At 47.4% G+C, this 23,754-nt stretch overlaps 1 protein-coding gene across 4 annotated transcripts in view; it reads left to right on the forward strand.

Annotated features, from left to right (window-relative positions):
* Window positions 1-23,754, forward strand: part of NAP1L4 (nucleosome assembly protein 1 like 4) — a 39,518-nt gene that overhangs the window by 12,329 nt on the left and 3,435 nt on the right. For 2 of the 4 annotated variants that reach the window (XM_073578539.1, XM_073578541.1), the window contains exons 7-14: window positions 4,036-4,107; window positions 4,276-4,415; window positions 4,743-4,888; window positions 6,410-6,426; window positions 6,612-6,731; window positions 7,032-7,061; window positions 7,719-7,775; window positions 16,631-16,673. In XM_073578539.1, the coding sequence (XP_073434640.1) occupies window positions 4,036-4,107; window positions 4,276-4,415; window positions 4,743-4,888; window positions 6,410-6,426; window positions 6,612-6,731; window positions 7,032-7,061; window positions 7,719-7,775; window positions 16,631-16,636 (588 nt within the window). In that variant the 3' untranslated portion in view covers window positions 16,637-16,673. The remainder of the gene's footprint in view (window positions 1-4,035; window positions 4,108-4,275; window positions 4,416-4,742; window positions 4,889-6,409; window positions 6,427-6,611; window positions 6,732-7,031; window positions 7,062-7,718; window positions 7,776-16,630; window positions 16,674-23,754) is intronic. The other 2 variants (XM_073578537.1, XM_073578538.1) reach the window with 1 other exon arrangement.

Here is a 23,754-nt window from a genome sequence, read left to right on the forward strand (position 1 = left end):
GGCGCTACAAGCAAGGGGCGGGCACGCCGGGCAGAGAGCCGGCTCGGGGGCGGAGCTACCCCCGGCCGTGTGTGCACTTAAAAAGCGCTAATGTGAAACCAGCCTAAGGCTATGGTCGCTTGGACAGAGGTCTTAATCACTGCTCTTCAGGGTAGCAATCTCCCTCCGGAAGCCACCAACGTCGCCAGGCTGATAGTTCACGCAGTAGATTTTGTAGTTGATGCCTGTTTTGATGCCACCAATGGTACTGCTCAAATTGCCGCTAATGCAATCTCCATTGGAAGAGCTCTTTCGCTCAGTGACTGGCGAGCGGACGCCATGTCTAAAAGATTGCTAACTTCTCTACTTTATCAGTCTGGTCGCCTCTTTGGGAAGAAGCTGGACCAGCTCATCTCTGATTCTACCGGGGGGGAAAAGTAATTTCCTTCCTCAGCAAAGGGCTGTTCGGCCGTTTCGGAACCAAAAGCCGACGCAATTTCTCTTCGCAATAACTCCGGTTGGTCCTCCTCTACCTTCTCTTCCGACTCTAGTCGGCCCCTGCGCAGAGACAGAGGCACCCTGGTCTCATACAGACCTAATCGCTCTTGGAAGCCCAGACCCAGGGCATCCGGTTCTCGAGGACCCTGATCCCACAAATCTTCTACGCATTGACTTGTTGCGGTATCCGGCGGACGACGGCAGAGTAGGAGGTAGTCTTCTTTCATTCAGTCACACCTGGCTCTCAGTCGTCCACGACAGGTGGGTCAGGGAACTGGTGTCCTCCGGATACAAGATGGCATTCTCCTCTCACTCGTCAACACGTTTCTTCCCGTCCTCCCTCCCCAAAAGGAAGACAACAGCCTTCCTTCAGGCTGTTCAGGCACTGCAAAAGGATGGAGTTGTCATTCCGGTCCCTCAGGACGAACGGTTCAGAGGTTTTTATTCAAACCTTTTTGTGCTTCCAAAGAAGGACGGGACGGTGCAGCCCATACTGGACCTCAAACTGTTAAATCAGTTGGTCAAGGTACGGCGGGTCCGAATGGAATCTCTCCGATCAGTTGTCGCTTCCATGGAAAAAGGAGAGTTCCTAGCATCCATCGATATCAAGGACGCTTACCTTCACATTCCGATCTGCCATCCCACCAGCAGTTCCTACGTTTTGCAATTCACGAGGAACCCTTCCAGTTCGTTGCCTTGCCCTTCGGACTCTCCACCGCCCCCAGGGTCTTTGCCAAGGTCATGGCGGCTGTTACAGCCATTCTTCACTCTCGGGGAGTGGTAGTGTTACGTATCTGGACGACGACCGGCTCATCAAGGGCACGTCCTTTCCAGCATGCGAGGAATCCGTAAATATAACAATTAATGCACTCTCTCGCCTGGGCTAGAAAATAAACTTCGAAAAGTCCTTCCCGAAGCCAGCTCAACAGATTTCGTTTTTGGAAATGATCTTTGACACTTCCCGCGGGTTGGTCATTCTCCCTCCAGAGAAGACCCGAGCCATACAACAAGCAGCGCGGTCTCTTTCTCAACCAGTTTCTCACTCCATTCATTTCACCATGAGAATTCTCGGACAGATGGTAGCAGCGATGGAGGCTGTCCCGTTCGCCCAGTTCCATCTCCGTCCCTTACAACATGTGATGCTGTTGGCCTGGGACAAGAACCCGTTCCTCCTGTCTCTGCGGGTCAGACAAGCCCTCAAGTGGTGGACTCTGAAATCCTCCCTGAATCGAGGGAAGTCTTTTTCTCCCAGTACAATGGTTAGTTGGTGGCAACCACCGCAAGTCTTCTGGGCTGGGGTGCAGTTTTTCGTCACCACACGGCACAGGGTCGGTGGTCTCCTCGAGAGTCTCGTCTCCCCACCAACATCCTAGAGACTCGAGCAATCAGATTAGCCCTACGGAGTTTTCAACATCTCCTCCTTGCAGGCCACTCCATCAGGATCCAATCCGACAATGCCACGGCTGTGGCATATATCAACCGCCAGGGGGGAACTCGAAGCAGGATGGCCATGCACGAAGTGAGTCACATCCTCCATTGGGCCGAAACCAATCATTCGCCCATCTCGGCAGTCCACATCCCGGGCGTAGAAAATTGGGCAGCAGATTTTCTCAGCCGCCAGGGCCTCGGGAGAGTGGTCTCTTCTTCCGGAGGTTTTTCAGCAGATTTGCCATCGTTGGGGGACTCTGGATGTGGATCTCATGGCTTCGAGATTAAACAACAAGGTTCCTCAATCCATCACCTGATCACGCGATCCACGCGCCATCGGTGCGGACGCCCTAGTTCTGCCGTGGCACCGGCTCCCGTACATCTTTCCTCTCTTCCCTTGCTTCAGAGGGTCATCAAGAAGATCAGATCAGAAAGAGTACCAGTGATACTTGTCGTGCCAGATTCGCCGCGCTTGGTACGCAGAACTGATTCAACTAAGTCGCCGTCGTTCCCTGGCATCTTCCACATCGTCCGGATCTGCTCTCTCAGGGTCCGTTTTACCACCAGAACTTCGGGGCCCTGTCTTTGACGGCGTGGCCATTGAATTCTGGATTTTAACAAAGGCTGGGTTTTCTCACGACGTGATTTCCAAAAGGATAAGTGCTAGGAAGCCTGTGTCCATGCGCATCTATCACCACACCTGGAAAACCTTTTTCTCGTGGTGCAAGGATCGTGGCCGATTCCCCCTATGACGTTCTCCATTCCTTCTATATTGGAATTACTTCAATCCGTACTAACGTCGGGCCTCGCACTTAGTTCGCTCAACGGCCACCAAACCTCAAGTCAGGACATTCCTTCAGGGACTTGCCCATGTGGCGGCTCCTTATAGAAGACCATTGGAACCTTGGGACCTTAACCTGGTTCTTGGGGCCCTACAGTAGGCTCCCTTTGAACCCCTCAATGACGTTCCACTGACGGTTCTCGCTTGGAAGGTGGTCTTTGTAGTGGCAATTACGTCAATCCGACGTGTTTCAAAATCAGCGGCTCCATCCTGCCGCCCTCCGTTCCTGAATTTTCATCAGGACAAGGAAGTCCTCAAGACGTCTCCGTCCGTCCTGGCCAAGGTCCTATCCTCTTTCCACCTCAATGAGGAAATTGTTTTGTCTTTTTGTCCGGCACCGGTCCATCATATTGAGAGAGCCCTCCACACTCTGGATGTGGTTAGGGCTCTGAGATGGTACATCTCACGGAGCGGACAGCTCCCTTCCGCAAGTCAAATGCCCTGTTCATACTTCCAGAAGGGCATAAGAAGGGTCTAGCCGCTTCGAAAGCAACGCTAGCCAGGTGGATCCGCCTCGCGATTCAAGAATCCTATCGTGTCAGGAATGCACCTGTCCCAGCAGGGATTACGGCACGTTCTACCCGCTCAGTGGGCGCCTCTTGGGCCATTCGGCCCAGGCCTCGGCAGTACAAGTCTGCAAAGCTGCAATTTGGTCCAGTCTGCATACCTTTACAAAGCATTACCTGATTCATTCTCAGGCCTCTGCGGATGCAGCTCTTGGCAGATGCATCCTGCAAGTGGCAGTACTTCAGCGTTCAATCAGTGGTACATGGGGTATTAGCACATGTATGCTCCCTACCTAGGGACTGCTTTAGGACATCCCACGGTCTGTATCCCCCAATGAGGCGTAGGAGAAATAGGGATTTTTGTGTACTCACCGTAAAATCCTTTTCTCCGAGCCATTCACTGGGGGGACACAGCACCCACCCTGTTTAGCATCTTTATGTTGTGACATAGTTATTGTTCAACTGTTTAAGCTCCTACTGCTTTTTCACGAAACTGATGAGATCTCGTCCAGCGAGAGGGTGTATGCTGCAGGGGAGGAGTTAACTTTTTTTTTAGTTTACTTAGTGTCCTCCTAGTGGCAGGAAAGCATAACACCCACAGTGAGTACACAAAAATCCCTATTTGTTTTTTTTTGGTTTTTTTTTTTTCTTCTCTCCATTGCTTTTCATCACTAAGTTTGACATATGGCCTATATTATTTAGGGATTGGTGGTGAAGTCTTCTTTAACTATTTTGGCTTCCGTTCATAGTAATTAACTTTTTTTTTTTTTTTTCTTCTTACAGGAATACGACGAGCCAATATTAAAGCACTTGCAGGATGTAAAAGTGAAGTTCTCAGAGCCAGGACAGCCAATGGTGAGTAGCTCAGGGATTTTACACAGATGATTTCTAGTATGTAGGATGTTGATAATTGCTGTGGTCAGATAATGTTGGCAAAGTTTTAGATGGTGCCCAGATGTACCGTATGGTTACAGCTCAGATCACTACAAGACTCTTTACTATGTCACCCTTTTTATTTTGCAGTCCTTTACATTAGAGTTCCACTTTGAACCAAATGAGTATTTTTCTAACCATGTACTGACAAAAACCTACAAGATGAAGTCGGAGCCGGACTCTACCGATCCCTTTTCATTTGAAGGCCCTGAAATTGTTGATTGTGATGGGTAAGATTGAGCCTTCTGATTATATTTTTTTAGATTATTTGTCTACCGCCTGCGGTTACAGAGCCTGAACGTCCTGCCTTTACCTACCCAACGTGGGTGAAGGATCAGTATTCGAGGTTTGCTGTAAATCGTGGCAGCATTTATGACTTAAGAATACTTCATAAAAACTATGCTCGGCATCTCCGCTTTACCCTATGCTACCATCAGATATTGTCGTAAGACCCCTGATGGTTCAGTTTTAAAGTGGTTGTGAGCTGAAACATCTCACAACTGGAATTATATGAAAGTTCTCGTCCACAAGGATATAACTAGTTCTTCTGATAACAGATGCACTATCGACTGGAAAAAAGGCAAGAATGTTACAGTTAAAACAATTAAAAAGAAGCAGAAGCACAAGGGACGTGGCACCGTACGGACTATAACAAAGCAAGTTCCCAACGAGTCCTTCTTCAATTTCTTCACTCCAATCAAAGGTGAATCAACAAGTCCCCATTCTCTATAATCCTCTTGACTTCTCCGCTTCCACCATTAACTATGACGCTACTTATCCTACCTAAAAAAAATATTTCATTAGTGCTGATTAAATTATAGACCATATGGAGAGGAAGGTAGGGGAGTCTCAACGCTGGAATCCAGATTCGGAGAGATGGCAGTGATAAACCGGAGGGTGCCGATACCGCTGGTGAACACAGCACTGGATAAGATATGAAGTGGATTTGTAGATGGCACACCATCCAGGTAAAATTCAATTTGAATTTTACCTGGACGGAGTGCCATCTACAAATTCACTTCTTAAACGTTAGACTCCCCTGCTCTTCCAAAAAAAAAAAAAAGTTTCCGAATTGCCCCCTTGCAATGGTTGCACATATTCTATTGCTGCTTTAACTCTCTACACCATGGTTTTATTGCTTTATTTTGCTTCTTGGATTGGCAGCCTGAGTTGTGCCTCATATTAACCCCTTAATGACCAGGGGTATTTTTGGTTTTGCATTTTCGTTTTTCCCTCCCCTTCTTTCCAGAGCCATAACTTTTTTTTTATTTTTCCATCTATATGGCCATGTGAAGGCTTATTTTTTGCGGGACGAGTTCTTTTAAACGACACCATTGGTTTTACCATGTCGTGTACTCGAAAATGGGAAAAAAATTCCAAGTGCGGTGAAATTGCAAAAAAAAAAGTGCAATCCCACACTTGTTTTTTTGCTTGGCTTTTTTGCTAGGTTCACTAGATGCTAAATCTGACCTGCCATTATGATTCTCCAGGTCAGTACGAGTTCATAGACACCAAACATATCTATGTCCTCTTTTATCTAAGTGGTGAAATAAAATTCCAAAGTTTGCTTAAAAAAAAAAAAAAAAAAATGCGCAATTTCCCGAGACGCGTAGCGTCTCCATTTTTCATGATCTGGGGTCTGGTGAGGGCTTATTTTTGCCATGCATGTGCAACCCGATCGGCTCTGCTACATATGGGCGATGAGCTGATCCCCCATATGTAGCAGATTTACTGTTGTGCTTTCAGCACCGACCACCGGGTGGCGCTGAAAGCCATATGCCTGGATCAACCATAGAGGTCTCAGAGACCTCTGGTTGTCCAGGCAACATGACGCCGACCCCCGATCACGTGACGGGGGTCGGCGATGAGGTCATTTCCGGCCCGGCGGCCGGAAATGCTATTTAAATGCTCGCTGTCAGCTTTGACTGCGGGATTTAACTAGTTAATAGGCACGGGCGGGCGGTGATTCCGCTCAAGCCTATTGCGGGCACATGTCAGCAGTTTATAACAGCTGACATGTCCCGGCTTTGATGCGGGCTCAGCGCCGGAGCCCTCATCAAAGCAGGGGAGATGTCTGATGACGGACTGTGTCCGTCATTTGACATTAAGGGGTTAATGTGTAATTGTAATTCTCTTGCTTCCTTGTCATATATTACCCCTGCATTACCTTTATGGTATTATGTTTGCGCATAATTTATATACGTGTTTTTTTTGTTTTTTTCAGGATCTGGAGAAGAATTGGTAAGTGAAATGTGAATGTTATGTGATGGTGGTTTTTATATTGCTTGCTTGAATAAAAAAAATATTTGTGTGAAATACTTAGAGGTTAAACCTCTATGAGAAGTATTTGTGTTTTTAAAAAATGGTTGTGGGAAATGTCAGTGTGAACATGTTTCTTACGCACAATGTCATGCTTTTCTTTACAGGACGAAGAGATGGAGAATTCTTTAGCTGCTGACTTTGAGCTCGGACACTTTTTCCGGGAAAGAATAGTTCCTCGAGCTGTTCTGTATTTCACAGGAGAAGCAATTGAGGATGAGGACAGTGTATGTTTATTGCACCAAATGTTTACAATTAAAGAAGCCTTTAGTAAAGGGCTTGTCTCATCAGAAGTGACTTTGTAATAATGCATCCAACCTTACAACATCTCGTACCGTGGGCTCTGAGCCTTTAAACATTTGCTGGGAGACCCCGCAATCTGCTCTTCACTATTGACAGCCACAAAATAAATGAACTAAAGACACATGCCTAATAACGTTTCTGTGACCAAAATGTTCTATAATATCGCCAAAGAATAATCTCTGAAAATAACTTAATTTTTATTTATTTTTTTCCCCCTTTTGTAGTTTGAAGAAGGGGAGGAAGGCGAAGAGGAGGTGAGTTTACAACATTATTTCTTACAGCTAAAAGTCTTGTTCACGGGCCCCCAATAACCCTGTCCAAAAATGATTGCCGCAGACCCACAGGCGGCATTGCTTTGCTCTGGTGGGGGGTTTAGTGTCATTGAGAACAAATATGTACTGGCCTTCATGCTGTAATCGATGCATAACTGCGTTCATTAGGTATTAATTGGCGCCCATTGCAATCAATGAACGTCCAATAGACGGGGCAAATATTACCAAATCCCCCCCCCCCCCCCCGTCATATTGATTTAGAGAGCGTTCACCCTGAGTTTGCAGAGGAGAACGCGTCTGGAGCGTTTACAGACACAAGGCACTATCCTTGTTCTTCAAAGGACCCCAATAAAACTATATGGGATCTTTTAAGTGGACATTTATTTATTTTATTTTTTTTTTTATATAGCGCTAACATATTCCGCAGCGCTTTACAGTTTGCACACATTATCATCACTGTCCCTGATGGGGATCACAATCTAAGTATTCCTTAACCCTTTAATGTACTGTCCTGTCCATTATCTCCTTGAGGTATAGCCTTACTAATATGAATAGTGGTAAGCAATCACTCTTTTATAGTTTCAGTTTGGATGCTGACTTGGACTTTTTTTTTTTTTTTTTTTTTTTTTTACGATTTAGGAAATGGAAGGGGAAGAAGAATGTGAGGAAGATGATGACGAGCCAAATGCTGATAAAGTAGGTTCTGCCAAATTAATGCTTTTATTTTAGTTTTATGAAGGGATTATCAGATGGGCTGTGACAGTTCGCCACCTATTATGTACCATTGGCTAAAAAAAACCCTTTAAATGGAGATCCAGTAATGGGCAAAGAACAGAACTGATGAGGGGTAAAAGTGAATGAGTGGCGCTGGGTGCACAATGCACTTATTATCCCATCTACAAGTCATGTCTCTATAGTCGTATTTGCCATATCCCCCTCATAATGTACAGACTGCACTGCATCTTCCAGCTCCTTGTAGACTTGTGGCACCCATCTAGGATGGTCTTCAGCATTTGCATCCGTCATTAACTTTGCAAATTGTTTCTGCAAATAGTCCTTTTCTAATCCAGCTAATCTGCTCACGTTCTGTGTACTGCATGAGCTGCCTACCTGTGAGCTGTTTACTCCCTTGTCTATAAGGGGGCGCTCTCTGAAGTCCTGAATGTCTAAATAGTGTTGTGGTCGGAAGATCGGAACTAAACCAAATGAAGAAAATGTATACATTTATATAGTAAGGAGAACACTCTGCTCAGCTCTCAAGTGATGGGACCATTTGTGGTTGCCATGTATAGATGTTTGTGGGGCACAGAGGATCTGAATGCATCTTATTAATGACAGAAGCTGCAGCATTATCAGGATCAGTAATGGATGTACACAGTGACTGCACCAGCAGAATAGTGAGTGCAGCTCTGGAGTATAATACAGGATGTAACTCAGTATCAGTAATGTATGTACACAGTGACTGCACCAGCAGAATAGTGAGTGCAGCTCGGCTGGAGTATGATACAAAATAAGTATTTTAAGTAAACAAGGAGAAACTGAGCCAATTATGCCATTTAAAAGTCAATACAAAACTGTATTCTCAGAATTACAGTAAATGTGAAACATATAGAAAAGTTCTGTAGGTACATGCATATCTCTATGATCATGATTCAGGGTAAAAAACAAAGGGGGCCAATGACCAGGCAAGAGAAGGTGACTTGTGTCAAACTCAGAAGATATACCGTATTTTTCGGATTATAAGACTAACTTTTGTTCCCCCAAATGTGGGGGTGCGTCTTATAATGCAAATCTGTGTGCTGCTGTGCTATAGAGTGGGGGGGTGGTGGCTCTGGCGTGGTGTCAGGGGGCTGGTGGGTGGGCTGCAGAGACAGTGGGAGGTCCTGTGCTCCCACTCATTACACTCATGCAATATTCACTGCACCCGCTGTCCATCACCTTGGTGCTGAAGCAGCGCTGCATTGGTAGACAGGGGAGCGGTGCATATTACATGTGCCTGCACATCCCCCCCCCCCCCCCCCCCCCGTCCCCCCCACTATAGTCAGCTACCGATGATGGCTCCTGCTCCCAGCTCACCCCGTGGCTTTCCTGTGTCTGTGCTGGCATCCTCCTCCTGCGAGGGCGCGTGGCAGCAGCTGCTCATTCAGGCAGTTCATCACTTCACAACCTTCCATGGTATGACCAATAGGACTGCGGTCACGTGACCTCCAGTGTGCACTGAAAGTCACGTGACCGCAGGTCCTATTGGTCACATCATGGAAGGTCCTGTGGCTACAATGAGCTGCCTGAATGAGCAGCAGCTGCACGCGCCCTCGCAGGAGGAGGATCTCAGCAGATGCAGGAAAGCCACAGGGGGAGCAGGAGCCATCATCAGAAGGTGAGTTAACTGTTTTTCTCGTTCGCCTTATTGGGGGACACAGAGACCATGGGTGTATGCTTTGCTGCCACTAGGAGGCTGACACTATGCACAAAAAAATGTTGGCTCCTCCTCCGCAGTATACACCCCACCGACCGGCACCAATTTCCTCAGTTTAGCTTAGTGTCAGTAGGAGGTGGACACGGGTATTTCATTAGACCCATATCTACCTCGTCGTGCGTCGTTCCTTTACAGGTTCTACGGAGGGATACAGAGTGAAAAGTCACATCTGTACTCCCACATGGAGTCTGCGAGTACGGCGTGTACTGCCACCCCGTATCCTTGCAGTTCTCCGCGGCAGGACCAGCCAGATGGACGCCGACACCAAGACGTGCCAGCGACTCCAGGGGTCCTTGTCGCCAGTCTCCCTCCCACTCGCCTACCAGAGCCTGTCGGTTGGATGAGACGCAGGACTTCTTCAGACCCAGGTAACGGATCGGGGATGGGTGAGTATAGATCCCCCCCCCCCTCCCCCCCCCCCCCCCCTTCTTTCTGGGGACAGGGAGCACAGGGCCTTTTTCCTTTACTCCCCCTTGAGAGCGGCTGCGGCGTCCCCTTCTTCCGACCTCCGCGCCGACCCCCTGCTGACAGGCAGCCGCCGCAGCTAATTTAGGCCCCGGCTTCAGTTCGGGCCTACCGCTGCGTCGCGGCCACGCCCCCCGCCCCTTTCTTCTAAGCGGGCTTCTCTCCCGCTCTTCCCAGGCCCTCCCACCGCCTGTCTTTCACCTGCCCAGCCTGCTATTGGCTAGAGGGCAGTGAATTTTAACCCTGCGATGTGCTCCGCCCTCCCTCTCCTGGACGCGCGCTCTTTCTCAGGCAGGCGCCATTTTACCAGCCTGTTAGCCGAACACCAGCTCGTCACCGGATCATCTTCTGCCAGCTGGTTTTTTTTCGTTCAGGAGGTCTATCGGCCGGATTTCGCTCTGACCTGCATCCACTGACAGGTCGCAGAGCATCGCTTCTGGGGACACCGGACCGTGAGTAGCTCTGCACTGCAGACTGACCCTTCTCCGCCCTCTGTCCCCCAACCTTCCGGCATTACCTCAGCTTTTCACTATGTCTACCTCTAAGTCTGATCGTACCCGCTCTACTGCCCCCCTGCACTTTAGTCAAGTTCTTTGCATGTTCTTCGTTCAATCGCAAACTTCCCTCAGGCCAGTCCACTCCCCTCTGCCTGGATTGTAGCAACCCAATTCAGCCTGACGCCGTCCAGGAACCATCTACGGCTCCAGGTGAGAGTGAACCCCCCCCCCCCATGCCTGGCTGGGCCTCCTCGCTATCTCAATCAGTGGCAGACCTCACCAAGGTGTCTCAGTCCCTGGTGGCCGTTCTTGATAAGTTGCCCCTGGACTCTTCAGCAGGGCCAAGCAAATCCCAAACTGTTCCATCTGAGTCAGCCAGTGTTAGTCGCAAAAGACCCAGGCAAGATGCCCAGCCGGATTCCTATCCTAGTCCCATCTCACCGCATAGCCCTTCTCAGCACCCTCCCTCTCGGGCCTCCTCTCCCGAGTCAGGTGAAGCGCTTTCGGACAGGTCATCTGAGGGGATTTTAGAGCTGGATTCAGACCAGGATGCAAACATGAAGGTCACAGTGCAGAACCTCATTGCAGCGATCCATCATGCTTTCGATATTGCTGACTCCCCTGCGAAATCCTCAGATCAGGAGGTTTCATTCAGACGGGCCAGAAGCTCCCTCCAGGGTTTTTCCTTTCCATTCCGAGTTTGGGAAGATTTTTACCAAGGAAAGAGAGGATCCGACCAGACGCTTTCAAAGAGGAAAACGTCTAGGCGTACTCTACCCATTTGCTAAGGAGCTCACGGACAACTGGTCGGCCTCTCCCTCGGTGGATCCGCCCGTGTCCAGGCTTTCCAATAACACGGTTCTCCCGCTTTCAGGCGTGGCGTCCCTAAAGGATTCTAATGACAGGATTATAGAATCCCTGGCGAAGTCTGCCTTTGAAGCGGCTTCAGCGGCTGTGTGCCCAATCTTTGCTTCATCCTGGGCAGCAAAGGCCATAGCCACGTGGGCAGACGACCTTCGTCAAGGCGTCTTAGATAACGCGCAACCGGAGCGTTTGGCCTATCTCGCCAATCAGATCTCCCATGCTGGGGACTATCTTCTTTCCGCTTCCTTGGATGCCGCATCCTGTGCAGTTCAGGCGTCAAGCAACATAGTTGCAATTTGACGTACAGTTTGGCTAAAGGCCTGGCAAGCGGACTTGTCTTCTAAAAAGTCCCTCACTAACCTGCCTTTTCAGGGGGTGCGCCTCTTTGGGTCCCAATTGGACCAGATTATTAAGGACGCCACCGGAGGCACGAGTTCACTCCTCCCTCAGTCCAATCCTCGCAGACCTCCACTAAGGCGTCAGTTTCGACCCTTTCGGACTTTCCGCCGTTTCAATACGGCGGACAACTCCTCCAGCCAACAGAGACCGCAGGCTCGCCAAGAGAGAAAGCGTTTCCTTCAGACCCACTCCTTCCTGGCGATCCCACTCTTCCCAGGGCAGACCGTCCAGATCTGGACGGTCTACTTCAGCATGACTATCGTCGGACACGCGAGGGGCCTTTCCAATTGGGAGGCCGACTTCCTTCCTTCAGGGACGTTTGGCTGGCCTCCGTAGAGGACGCTTGGGTCAGGGAGGTTGTATCCTCAGGATACAAGATACAGTTCGTCTCTCTCCCACGGGATCGTTTCTTCGAATCCCGGCCTCCAAAGGATCCAGCCTTGATCCCGGGGTTCTCTACGGCTATCGCCTCTCTCCTCAGACAGCACCACTACCAGCTCGTCGCACTGCCCTTCGGTCTTGCCACCGCTCCCAGACTCTTCACGAAGATCGTGGCTGCGTTGATGGCTTTGTTGAGAGTCAGAGGTCTCGTTCTTTTCCCGTACCTAGACGATATTCTGATCAGGGCTCCCTCATTTCAACAGGCTCACCAAAGTTTGTCAATCATCCTGGATACTCTTTCCGATTTCAGGTGGATCGTCAACATGAAAAAGTCCTGTCTGGTTCCTACCCAACGCCCGGTCTTTCTAGGCCTTCTGTTCGACACTCGTCGGTCAAGGGTCTTTCTCCCACAAGAGAAGATTCTTTCTTTCTTTCTTTCTTTCTCTCATTCTCTCTCTCTCTCTCTCTCTCATTCTCTCTCTCTCTCTCTCTCTCTCTCTCTCTCTCTCTCTCTCATTCTCTCTCTCTCTCTCATTCTCTCTCTCTCTCTCATTCTCTCTCTCTCTCTCATTCTCTCTCTCTCTCTCTCATTCTCTCTCTCTCTCTCTCTCTCATTTTCTCTCTCTCTCTCTCTCTCTCATTTTCTCTCTCTCTCTCATTCTCTCTCTCGGCAGTTCCCTTTGCCCAATTTCACGCCAGACCTCTCCAGCAGGCCATTCTGTCGAAGTGGAACAGGTCGCCTCGGTCCCTGGATCACCCTGTTCCTCCTTCTTACCGGACCCTCAACTGGTGGTTGTCGTCACCTCTCATTCTATCGGGTCGATTCTTCCTTCCCATTCGCTGGCAGATAGTAACCACAGATGCCAGTCTCCTCGGTTGGGGTGCAGTGCTCCGCAACCACACTGTTCAGGGTCGATGGTCGGATCGGGAATCAGTACCGATCAACATTTTGGAGATTCGAGCTATCCATCTTGCTCTCGTTCACTGGGAAAGGCTCAAGGAACTGCCGGTACGGATTCAGGCAGACATCGCCACAGCCGTGGCATATGTCTACCGCCAAGGGGGAACACGGAGTGCCTCAGCCCTGGCGGAGGGGTCCAAGATTCTTCGTTGGGCGGAGATTTCCGTTCCGACAATTTCCGTGGTGCACATTCCCGGCGTAGACAACTGGGCCGACTATTTTCTCAGCCGCAAGGGTCTCGCGGCGGGAGAGTGGTTCCTCCATCCGGAGGTGTTTCATCTGCTCTGCCTTCGGTGGGGAACCCCGGATGTAGACCTCATGGCATCTCGCCTCAACAGGAAAGTCCCACAATTCGTGTCCAGGTCTCGGGACCCTCTGGCAGTGGGCGCCGACGCCCTGGCCGTTCCTTGGTCCCAGTTCGGCCTTCCCTACCTGTTCCCTCCTCTGCCTCTTCTTCCCAACCTGTTGAAAAAGATCAAGGCAGAAGGAATTCCAGTCATTCTCATCGCCCCGAACTGGCCCAGAAGGTCTTGGTTCGCGGACATTGTCAACCTTCTCGCAGACGCCCCCTGGAAGCTTCCAGACAGAACAGATCTGCTGTCTCAGGGACCGTTTTGCCACCCCAATTCTCGGCCACTCAATTTAACGGTGTGGCTGTTGAGACCGAGGTTCTGAAACGGGCAGGATTTTCCGACCAGGTAGTTCAGACCATGATCCGAGCCAGAAAGCTATCATCTTCCAAGATCTACTACCGTACTTGGAAGGCCTATTTCACTTGGTGTGAGACCAATGACCTCGCGCCCATGTCCTTTTCGCTCCCTTCAGTCCTAGCGTTTCTTCAGGCAGGATTGGATGCAGGCCTTGCCCTCAGTTCCCTGAAGGGTCAAGTTTCGGCGCTGTCCATTCTATTTCAGAAAACATTGGCTTCCCGTCCTCAGGTTAAGACCTTTCTTCAGGGCGTGGCTCACACAGTTCCGCCGTACCGGGCGCCCGTGGATCCATGGGAACTTAATCTGGTTCTTGAGGTTCTGCAAGGTCCTCCCTTTGAACCCCTCAGGGATATTTCCCTTTCTCTCCTTTCTTGGAAGGTAGCCTTTCTGGTGGCCATCACCTCCGTCCGGCGCATGTCGGAATTGGCAGCTCTTTCGTGCCCCTCCTCTTTTCTGGTGCTCCACCAGGATAAGGTAGTTCTGCGGCCTCCGCCCTCTTTCCTGCCGAAGGTGGTGTCCTCGTTTCACCTCAACGAGGATATCGTGCTACCATCCTTTTGTCCGTATCCAACTCATCCCCGAGAGCGGTCCTTGAACAAGCTGGACCTGGTTAGGGCGATAAGAGTCTGTCTAGGACGACTTCCTTGCGAAAGACAGTCTCTTTTCATTATCCCTGATGGGGCGCGGAAAGGTCACTCTGCGTCAAAGGCCACTATTGCTCGCTGGATCAGATCGGCAATTTTGGAAGCCTACCGAGTTAAGCGTCGCAGAGCCCCTCCGGGGATCAGGGCCCACTCTACTCGGGCAGTGGGTGCCTCCTGGGTGGTGCGCCACAGAGCTTCCGCGCTGCAGCTTTGCAAAGCTTCAACATGGTCATCGGTTCACACGTTTGTGAAATTCTACAGAGTCCACACCTACGCTTCGGCGGACGCCAGCCTAGGTAGACTGATTCTGCAGGCCGCGGTGGTGAGTCCGCTGGCCTGATGGAAGTTTGTTTCCCACCCCAGGGACTGCTTTGGGACGTCCCATGGTCTCTGTGTGCCCCAATAAGGCGAACGAGAACAGGATTTTTTGGGTTGCTTACCATAAAATCTGTTTCTCGGAGCCTTCATTGGGGGACACAGCACCCTCCCATGTTTTACAACTCCTGTTCTTATGTTTGTCGGTTGGTTACAGTTGAGTTGTCTGTTCTGTTTTCATTCTGTTTGTTACTTCTCCTGCTTTCTCACTAACTGAGAAAATTGGTGCCGGTCGGTGGGGTGTATACTGCGGAGGAGGAGCTAACATTTTTTTGTGCATAGTGTCAGCCTCCTAGTGGCAGCAAAGCATACACCCATGGTCTCTGTGTCCCCCAATGAAGGCTCCGAGAAACAGATTTTACAGTAAGCAACCCAAAAAATCCTGTTTTATCATGTGCTTGCCAGCAGGGGGAAGTGTATGGACGGGGGCCATGTGTGCCAGCAAGGGGGAAGTGTATGGACGGGGGCCATGTGTGCCAGCAAGGGGGAAGTGTATGGACGGGGGCCATGTGTGCCAGCAAGGGGGAAGTGTATGGACGGGGGCCATGTGTGCCAGCAAGGGGGAAGTGTATGGACGGGGGCCATGTGTGCCAGCAAGGGGGAAGTGTATGGACGGGGGCCATGTGTGCCAGCAAGGGGGAAGTGTATGGACGGGGGCCATGTGTGCCAGCAAGGGGGAAGTGTATGGACGGGGGCCATGTGTGCCAGCAAGGGGGAAATGTATGGACGGGGGCCATGTGTGCCAGCAAGGGGGAAATGTATGGACGGGGGCCATGTGTGCCAGCAAGGGGGAAATGTATGGACGGGGGCCATGTGTGCCAGCAAGGGGGAAATGTATGGACGGGGGCCATGTGTGCCAGCAAGGGGGAAATGTATGGACGGGGGCCATGTGTGCCAGCAAGGGGGAAATGTATGGACGGGGGCCATGTGTGCCAGCAAGGGGGAAATGTATGGACGGGGGCCATGTGTGCCAGCAAGGGGGAAATGTATGGACGGGGGCCATGTGTGCCAGCAAGGGGGAAATGTATGGACGGGGGCCATGTGTGCCAGCAAGGGGGAAATGTATGGACGGGGGCCATGTGTGCCAGCAAGGGGGAATATAGGGACGCAGGGGCCGTGTGCGTACCAGCAGAGGCATATGGAGAGAGGGGCCATGTGCGTGCCAGCAGGGGGGCATATAGTGACCGGGGGGGCCATATCCAGGATGGTATGGGGGGGCCCTATGTGCCATCACAAGGGGGCAATGTGCCAGGATGGGGGTTAGATACCAGGATGAGGGACATATGATTTGAAAGATGGACACTGGCATTATAAGACACCTCCATTTAACATAAGGAAAAAAAAAAAGCCTTTTTTCTCTTTTTCTTCACCAAATTTTAGGGTGCGTCTTATAAAGCAAAAAATACGGTACACACATTCAACAAAATTCATTATCATTAAATTACCTCTCAGTTGCGACATAGCACTGTGTTTATTTGAGAAGCTGTCTGTTCTATTTCCTGCTCAGTGGTGATCCTATACTGTGCGGAGTATCCATCAGATGATGCATTATTGAGCAGAGAATATCACAAGAATATCTAATACAGTAAATCTCATCTATCGATAGTATTGATGATGCAGCATGTTTTTTGCTCCATTAATTTTGAATTAAGGAAACTTCATGGTATATTTTCTCTGCTGTAGCTCCACCTGTGACTATAATCGCATCTTATCACAGATTTTTATTTTTCCATTCCATATTGGCTTTGATTGACCTTTTCCATTTTTTTTTCTGTTTAGGTGTAATTTTTTTTTTTTTTGTTTGTCATTCATGCAATCCTAGGTAAGGTGGCTCTCCATTCCTGTCATACCTTCTCACCTCCGATTTTCATTCTTTTCTCTTTGGTCACGTTTATTAATCCAGATTGTCCAACTAGACCCCAATTCAAACTTCCTTTTATCAGTTTGTTTGTTTTGTTTTTTCCATGTCTGCTGCTTTTAAGTGTTGCTTTATAGAAAAAAAAAATATTTGTAATATTTGTTAGTATTCCCTTGTCATCTTACATTTTTGGTTACATCTAGAGTGGTGGAAAAACAGGTCGGGTGTAATCTTGTGACTACAAATTTTCAGGTTTATGCACTGGCATGGAGACCGGGGCATAGGTGAAAACTGGCAATAACAGGTGATGGTTGTAGGGTGCGACAATCAATGGGGGGAAAATTTTGAGATCAGCGCTGTAGTATTGCCATATATTTTGATCAAACGATCGCAGGTTCAAGTCCTCTCTATGGGCTAAATAAATAAAAAAAAAAAAAAAAAAAATGAAGGGTGAAGTTTAAAAATATATATTGATATTACCCCACTTTCCCTAAAACAAAGTTTGTTTGTTTTTTTGTTTTTTTTGTTTTGTTTTTTTAACCCTTATGGTAAACATTGTAAAAGAAGGAAAATCCAGAATTGCGTTTGTTTTATGCCAGGCATGGAGTATTTTTGTCATTGACTTTACTAACTGGGATTTCCAAGTGCTGGGAATGTACAAGTCGACGAGACTCCCAATAAAGGCTCATACTCATCTGTGTACCTTTTTTTCCTAACTAGCAAAGGCGAAATAGACAGCCGTGAGCAGATATTAATAGCCTAGGAAGCGTCATGTATATTACCCCTTCCTAGGCTATAAACGTCTGCTACAAGTTGTCGGCTTTCCCTCAGCTGGTTAAGAAAATTTAAGGGGGCAAATACATGTACTTAAAATACACATGCACTGTACGAATTAGATAACTCGCCTATTGCTATATCTGCATGGAAGATTGTTTTAGTATATGGTAAACTAGCTTGAAATGACAGTCATTAATATGTCAAAGATATTAACACATTGCATACAGATGCTAGGTGAGAATCGCATTTTACTCGCATGACTACTTTTCAGGAAAAACATTGGACCAACTTTATTTACGCTGATTAGTGTGAGCCCCAGCGTGTAGTATGTGGAGGACTTGTGCAAGCTTAGGGTTATCAGTCGGACCCCAGTTTACTAATTGATCTGCTGTAAAAGCCAGCGTACTTGTGCTGCTTAGGCCTGTTTCACACTTACGTTTATCGTGTCAGTTGGCAGACGCCAAAAAGGCGGAGAACGGATCCGTGGCCGATGAAACACCAACGGGAGCTACCGGACCGTTGGTGCGCCGGGATCTGCTGATATTGGAATGTTAAAGGAACCGCGCTGAAAAAAAAAAAAATACCGCCGATGTAGCGGGATCTGAGAGAGAGACACTCTCCAGCAGTCAGAACAGGATTTAGGGTTAAATCTCCAGCAAGTGGGAAAAATGCAGATCCGGCCACACACAAAACGTTGCATTGTCTGTCCAGTGATGTCAGCGGACGCCCCAAAATTTTGGCGGATCCGCAGAAATATGGATGCAACGGACGACCGTCAGTCAAAATCCGCCGTTAATGCAAGTCAATGAGGGGGAAAAAACGGATCCGCCAAGAAAAATGGCGGATCCGTTTTTAGGCAAAACGGCGGATTTTCACTAATGCTGACAAGCGGATGTGTGAAACAGGCCTTATGTGCTCTGTACTAGTCTCACGTCATATTGCAACTCGCACACCACAATCTACTTACAAGGCTGCATTCACACAACAGTATTTTACAGTCAATGCTCGGACTGCAATACTCGGTTGGAGTTCAGCTTTACGGCTCCTGAAGTAACAGCCTCGTATCCTATAAAAAGGCCAGCAGTATGGCGGAGCATGAACTGTAAAATTCAGTCTTATGAAATGCAACCTAAAGCTTATCCACCAGCAGAATAGTGAGTGCAGCTCTGGGGTATAATACCCTGAGAGGAACAGAGGCCGCTATCTGCAGACCGGATATAACTACAAGAGAAATGTGCTGTCTTCCAGGTGCAAAAATTAAAGATGTGTCTGACAGGATACCAGGACTCTTCAGACCTACAGATGACTACCCATTCCTGCTACTACATGTGGGGACAAATGACACCGCAAGAAACGACCTGGAAACCATCTGCAGAGACTTTGAAGACTTAGGCAAGAAAGTGAAAGAACTGGGAGCGCAGGTGGTCTTCTCTTCCATCCTCCCAGTGGATGGCCATGGAACAAGGAGGTGGAATAACATTCTGCAGGTGAACAACTGGCTACGTCGATGGTGCCGTCAGCAACGATTTGGATTTCTGGATCACGGAGTGAACTACTTATACGATGGACTACTTGCTAGAGATGGGGTGCACCTTACGAAGACTGGAAAGCATGTATTTGGAAGTCGCCTTGCTACACTTGTAAGGAGAGCTTTAAACTAGAACAACATGGGAAGGGAAGCAAAAGACCAGAAAAAGCCATACACCTGACAAATGCTATTGAGAACTCTGCTATTAGAAGTGGAAAGGAAGAACAAAGACGAAAGAATCTAATTAATAAAAATATTGGAGAAAGAGAAACCAATCACAAACTAAAATGTTTCTATACTAATGCACAAAGCATGGGCAACAAACAAGGAGAATTGGAACTACTAACACAGGAAAAGAAATATGATGTCATTGGAATCACTGAAACTTGGTGGGACAATACACATGATTGGAATACAAGACTAGAAGGATACAACTTATTTGCAAGAAACAGACTTGATAAACGAGGAGGGGGTGTCGCATTGTATGTTCGAAACACGTATATCTGCACAGAGATTGAAGCTTCAGAGACTGGGAGTTCTGTGGAAACTGTTTGGGTAAGAATACAAGGACAGAACAATGGAAAGGACACCATTGTAGGCATTTACTACAGGCCGCCTGTGCAAGCCGAAGATATAGATTAACTCTTTATGCATCAGATGGCCAAGTTCTCCAAAAAATATGACATGGTTGTCATGGGAGATTTCAACTATCCAGACATTTGTTGGGAATCTCTCTCAGGCAAAACTAACAGGTCAAGGAAATTCTTATCCTCTCTTGCTGACAACTTTATCTTCCAAAAGGTAAGGGAGAAAACAAGGGGAACTGCTACCTTGGATCTAATCCTTATAAACAGGGAGGAAATGGTTGAGGAGGTAAAAGTGGCTGGAACCCTAGGAGGTAGCGACCATGCTATTTTAGAATTTTGGATAACTAGAGGTGGAAGACCTGTGAAGACTCAGACGTCAAGGTTAGATTTCAGAAAGGCAGATTTTAAGGGATTCAGAAAGAGAATTGGAGGGATCCAATGGCTGGATATCCTTAAAGACAAAAATGTCCAGGAGGGATGGGAAATCTTGAAAAATGAAATTCTCAAAGCACAGTTGTTAACAATTCCAAAAAGAGGGAAGAATAGGAAGCATTTAAGGAAACCAGGATGGATGAACACAGAACTTAAGCACATGCTAAAAAGGAAGAATAAAATGTTTATAAAATGGAAAGAGGGAGGCATATCTAAAGAAGAATATAATGCTGTCTGCAGAACCTGCAGGGCACAAATCAGATTATCTAAAGCTGAAAATGAACTGAGGCTTGCAAGAGATGTCAAAAGCAATAATAAAGGATTTTGGGGATATGTCAAAAGTAAAAGAAAAGTCAAAGATGCTATAGGATTTTTACAGGATGAAAATGATGAAATGGTAAGACAGGATGTTGAGAAGGCTGAACTTTTAAATTCCTATTTTGCATCTGTTTTCTCTCAGAAAGGAAATGCAACATCAACTGTTATTCACTGTCCTATTAAGGGAATAGAAGAATCCAGGATATCTATAAACAGAAAGATAGTGAGGAAACACTTAGCTAACCTAAATGAATTCAAGTCTCCAGGTCCAGATGAATTACACCCCAGAGTACTGAAGGAGATAGCAGAAGAAATTTTTGAACCCCTCTCCATAATCTTTGAAAATTCTTGGAGAACAGGAGAAGTGCCAGAAGACTGGAGAAGAGCAAATGTTGTTCCTATCTTCAAAAAGGGGAAGAAGGTGGACCCAGGCAACTATAGGCCGGTGAGTCTGACTTCTATACCAGGAAAGATCTTTGAACAAATTATTAAACAACATGTATGTCAATACCTGGATAAGAATGAAGTGATTAAACAGAGTCAGCATGGGTTTGTAACTGATAAGTCATGTCAGACTAACTTAATTTCCTTCTATGACGGTATCACTGATTGGGTGGATCAAGGAAATGCTGTAGATATAGTATATCTTGACTTCAGCAAAGCATTTGACAAAGTCTCTCATGCAATCCTTATTGAAAAAATGACTAAGTATGGAATGGACAAGGCAACTGTTAGGTGGATTCATAACTGGCTTAGTGATCGGACCCAAAGAGTGGTCGTAAATGGCTGCACATCCAGTTGGAAGAATGTCTCAAGTGGGGTACCACAGGGCTCTGTCCTGGGCCCTGTATTGTTCAACATCTTTATCAATGATTTAGATGAAGGAATTGAGGGTAAACTGATTAAATTTGCTGATGACACAAAGCTAGGAGGGATAGCTAATACTAGAGAGGAGAGAGAGATGATTCAAAAAGATTTAAATAAACTGGAGAAGTGGGCAGCAACTAACAGAATGGTTTTTAACAGGGAGAAATGCAAAGTACTACATCTGGGCAATAAAAATGAAAAAAGCATATATAGAATGGGAGGAATAGGGCTAAGTGACAGCACATGTGAAAAAGACTTGGGTATACTAATAGATCACAGACTGAATATGAGTCAACAGTGTGATGCAGCAGCAAAAAAGGCAAATGCAATTCTAGGATGTATTAACAGAAGCATACAGTCTAGATCACGTGAAGTCATTATTTCCCTCTACTCCTCTTTGGTCAGACCTCATCTGGAATATTGTGTCCAGTTTTGGGCACCACATTTTAAAAAAGACATCAACAAACTGGAGCAAGTTCAGAAAAGAGCGACCAGAATGGTGACCGGTCTGCAAACCCTGTCTTATGAGGAAAGGTTGCAGGATTTGGGAATGTTTAGTTTGCAAAAGAGAAGACTGAGAGGAGACTTAATAGCTGTCTACAAATATCTAAAGGGCTGTCACATTGTAGAAGGATCAACTTTATTCTCATTTGCACAAGGAAAGACTAGAAGCAATGGGATGAAACTGAATGGGAAGAGACACAGATTAGATATTAGAAAAAACTTTTTGACAGTTAGAGTGATCAATGAGTGGAACAGGCTGCCACGAGAAGTGGTGAGTTCTCCTTCAATGGAAGTCTTCAAACAGAGGCTGGACAGACATCTGACTGGGATGATTTAGCGAATCCTGCTTTGAGCAGGGGGTTGGACCAGATGGCCCAGGAGGTCCCTTCCAACTCTATGATTCTATGAACTCACAGGATGTAACTCAGGATCAGTAATGTAATGTATGCACACAGTGACAGCACCAGCAGAATAGTGAGTGCAGCCCTGGAGTATAATACAGGATGTAACTCAGGATAGGGATGATATGATTATGTATGAAGAAATCTGTGGAGGAAGGCCTGGGAAAAAAAAATGTATGAGACTTAATTGGGGAGATTCAGCAAAAAGGTTTGTGTATAGTGTTGAGCATTCCGATACCGCAAGTATCGGAATTCCGATACCGACTTCCGATATTTTTTCAATATCGGAAGTCGGAATCGGAAGTTCAAAGTTGATTGACAGCCTGACGTCATCATGATGCGCGGTGTGTGCGCATCATGATGCGCCGTCATTTCGGGCCTTCCGGGGGTCTCTGCCGGGGGGCTGTGTGGACTGCCCGGGGTCTGTACCGGCCTGCCGGGGGGCTGTGCCGGCCTGCCGGTGGTCTGTGCACCCTGTGGGGGGCTGTGCCGGCCTGCCGGGGGGCTGTGCCGGCCTGCCGGGGGGCTGTGCTGATGTCCGGGGGTCTGTGCAAGCATCGTCCGATGGGACTACAAGTCCCATCTGGCGATGCCTGCTACCATGACACTGACACATTAGCCAATGATGGGACAGTAGTAGTCCCATCATCCGGCTAATGTGTTAAATGTTAAAAAAAAAAAAAAAAAAAAAAAAAAGCTACCTGCATGCTTCCTACAATACATTCATACAATACATACATAGACATACAGTACATATAACATAGAGTAACATACTTACCAATACTTGTCACATTGTTCCCCGAAGCCATTGTCTTTTACGGAATAAATATTAACATAACAAACCACAAAAATACTCACCCACGATCCGAAGCAGTCCACGAGTGTGTCCCACGACGATCTTGGGTAGAGAACTGCAGCATCAGCTGTTGCTGCCGTTCTCTACCGGCTGCAGGAATCCAATGACGGAAGGTAGGTATCCTTCCGCACTGTATTCCTCCGCCACTTAAAAAAAAAAAAAAAAAAAAAAAGTCCCTAGTCTCACTTTATGCCATTGCTGTGTGGGAAATTCCCACGCAGCAATGGCATAAAGTGAGACTAGGGACTTTTTTTTTTTTTTTTTTAAGTGGCGGAGGAATACAGTGCGGAAGGATACCTACCTTCCGTCATTGGATTCCTGCAGCCCGTAGAGAACGGCAGCAACAGCTGATGCTGCAGTTCTCTACCCAAGATCGTCGTGGGACACACTTGTGGACTGCTTCGGATCGTGGGTGAGTATTTTTGTGGTTTATGTTAATATTTATTCCGTAAAAGACAATGGCTTCGGGGAACAATGTGACAAGTATTGGTAAGTATGTTACTCTATGTTATATGTACTGTATGTCTATGTATGTATTGTATGAATGTATTGTATGTAGTATATATGTGGTATGTAGTATGTATGTAGTATGCATGTAGCATGCAGTATGTATGTAGCATGCAGTATGTATGTAGCATGCAGTATGTATGTAGCATGCATGTAGTATATATGTAGTATGTATGTAGCATGTAATATGTATGTAGCATGCATGTAGTATGTATGTATGTAGCATGCAGTATGTATGTAGCATGCATGTAGTATATATGTAGTATGT

Source organism: Dendrobates tinctorius, unplaced genomic scaffold (assembly GCF_039654945.1).
Source record: "Dendrobates tinctorius isolate UK_male_01 unplaced genomic scaffold, ASM3965494v1 ptg000059l, whole genome shotgun sequence".
Classification (NCBI taxonomy): Eukaryota; Metazoa; Chordata; class Amphibia; order Anura; family Dendrobatidae; genus Dendrobates; species Dendrobates tinctorius.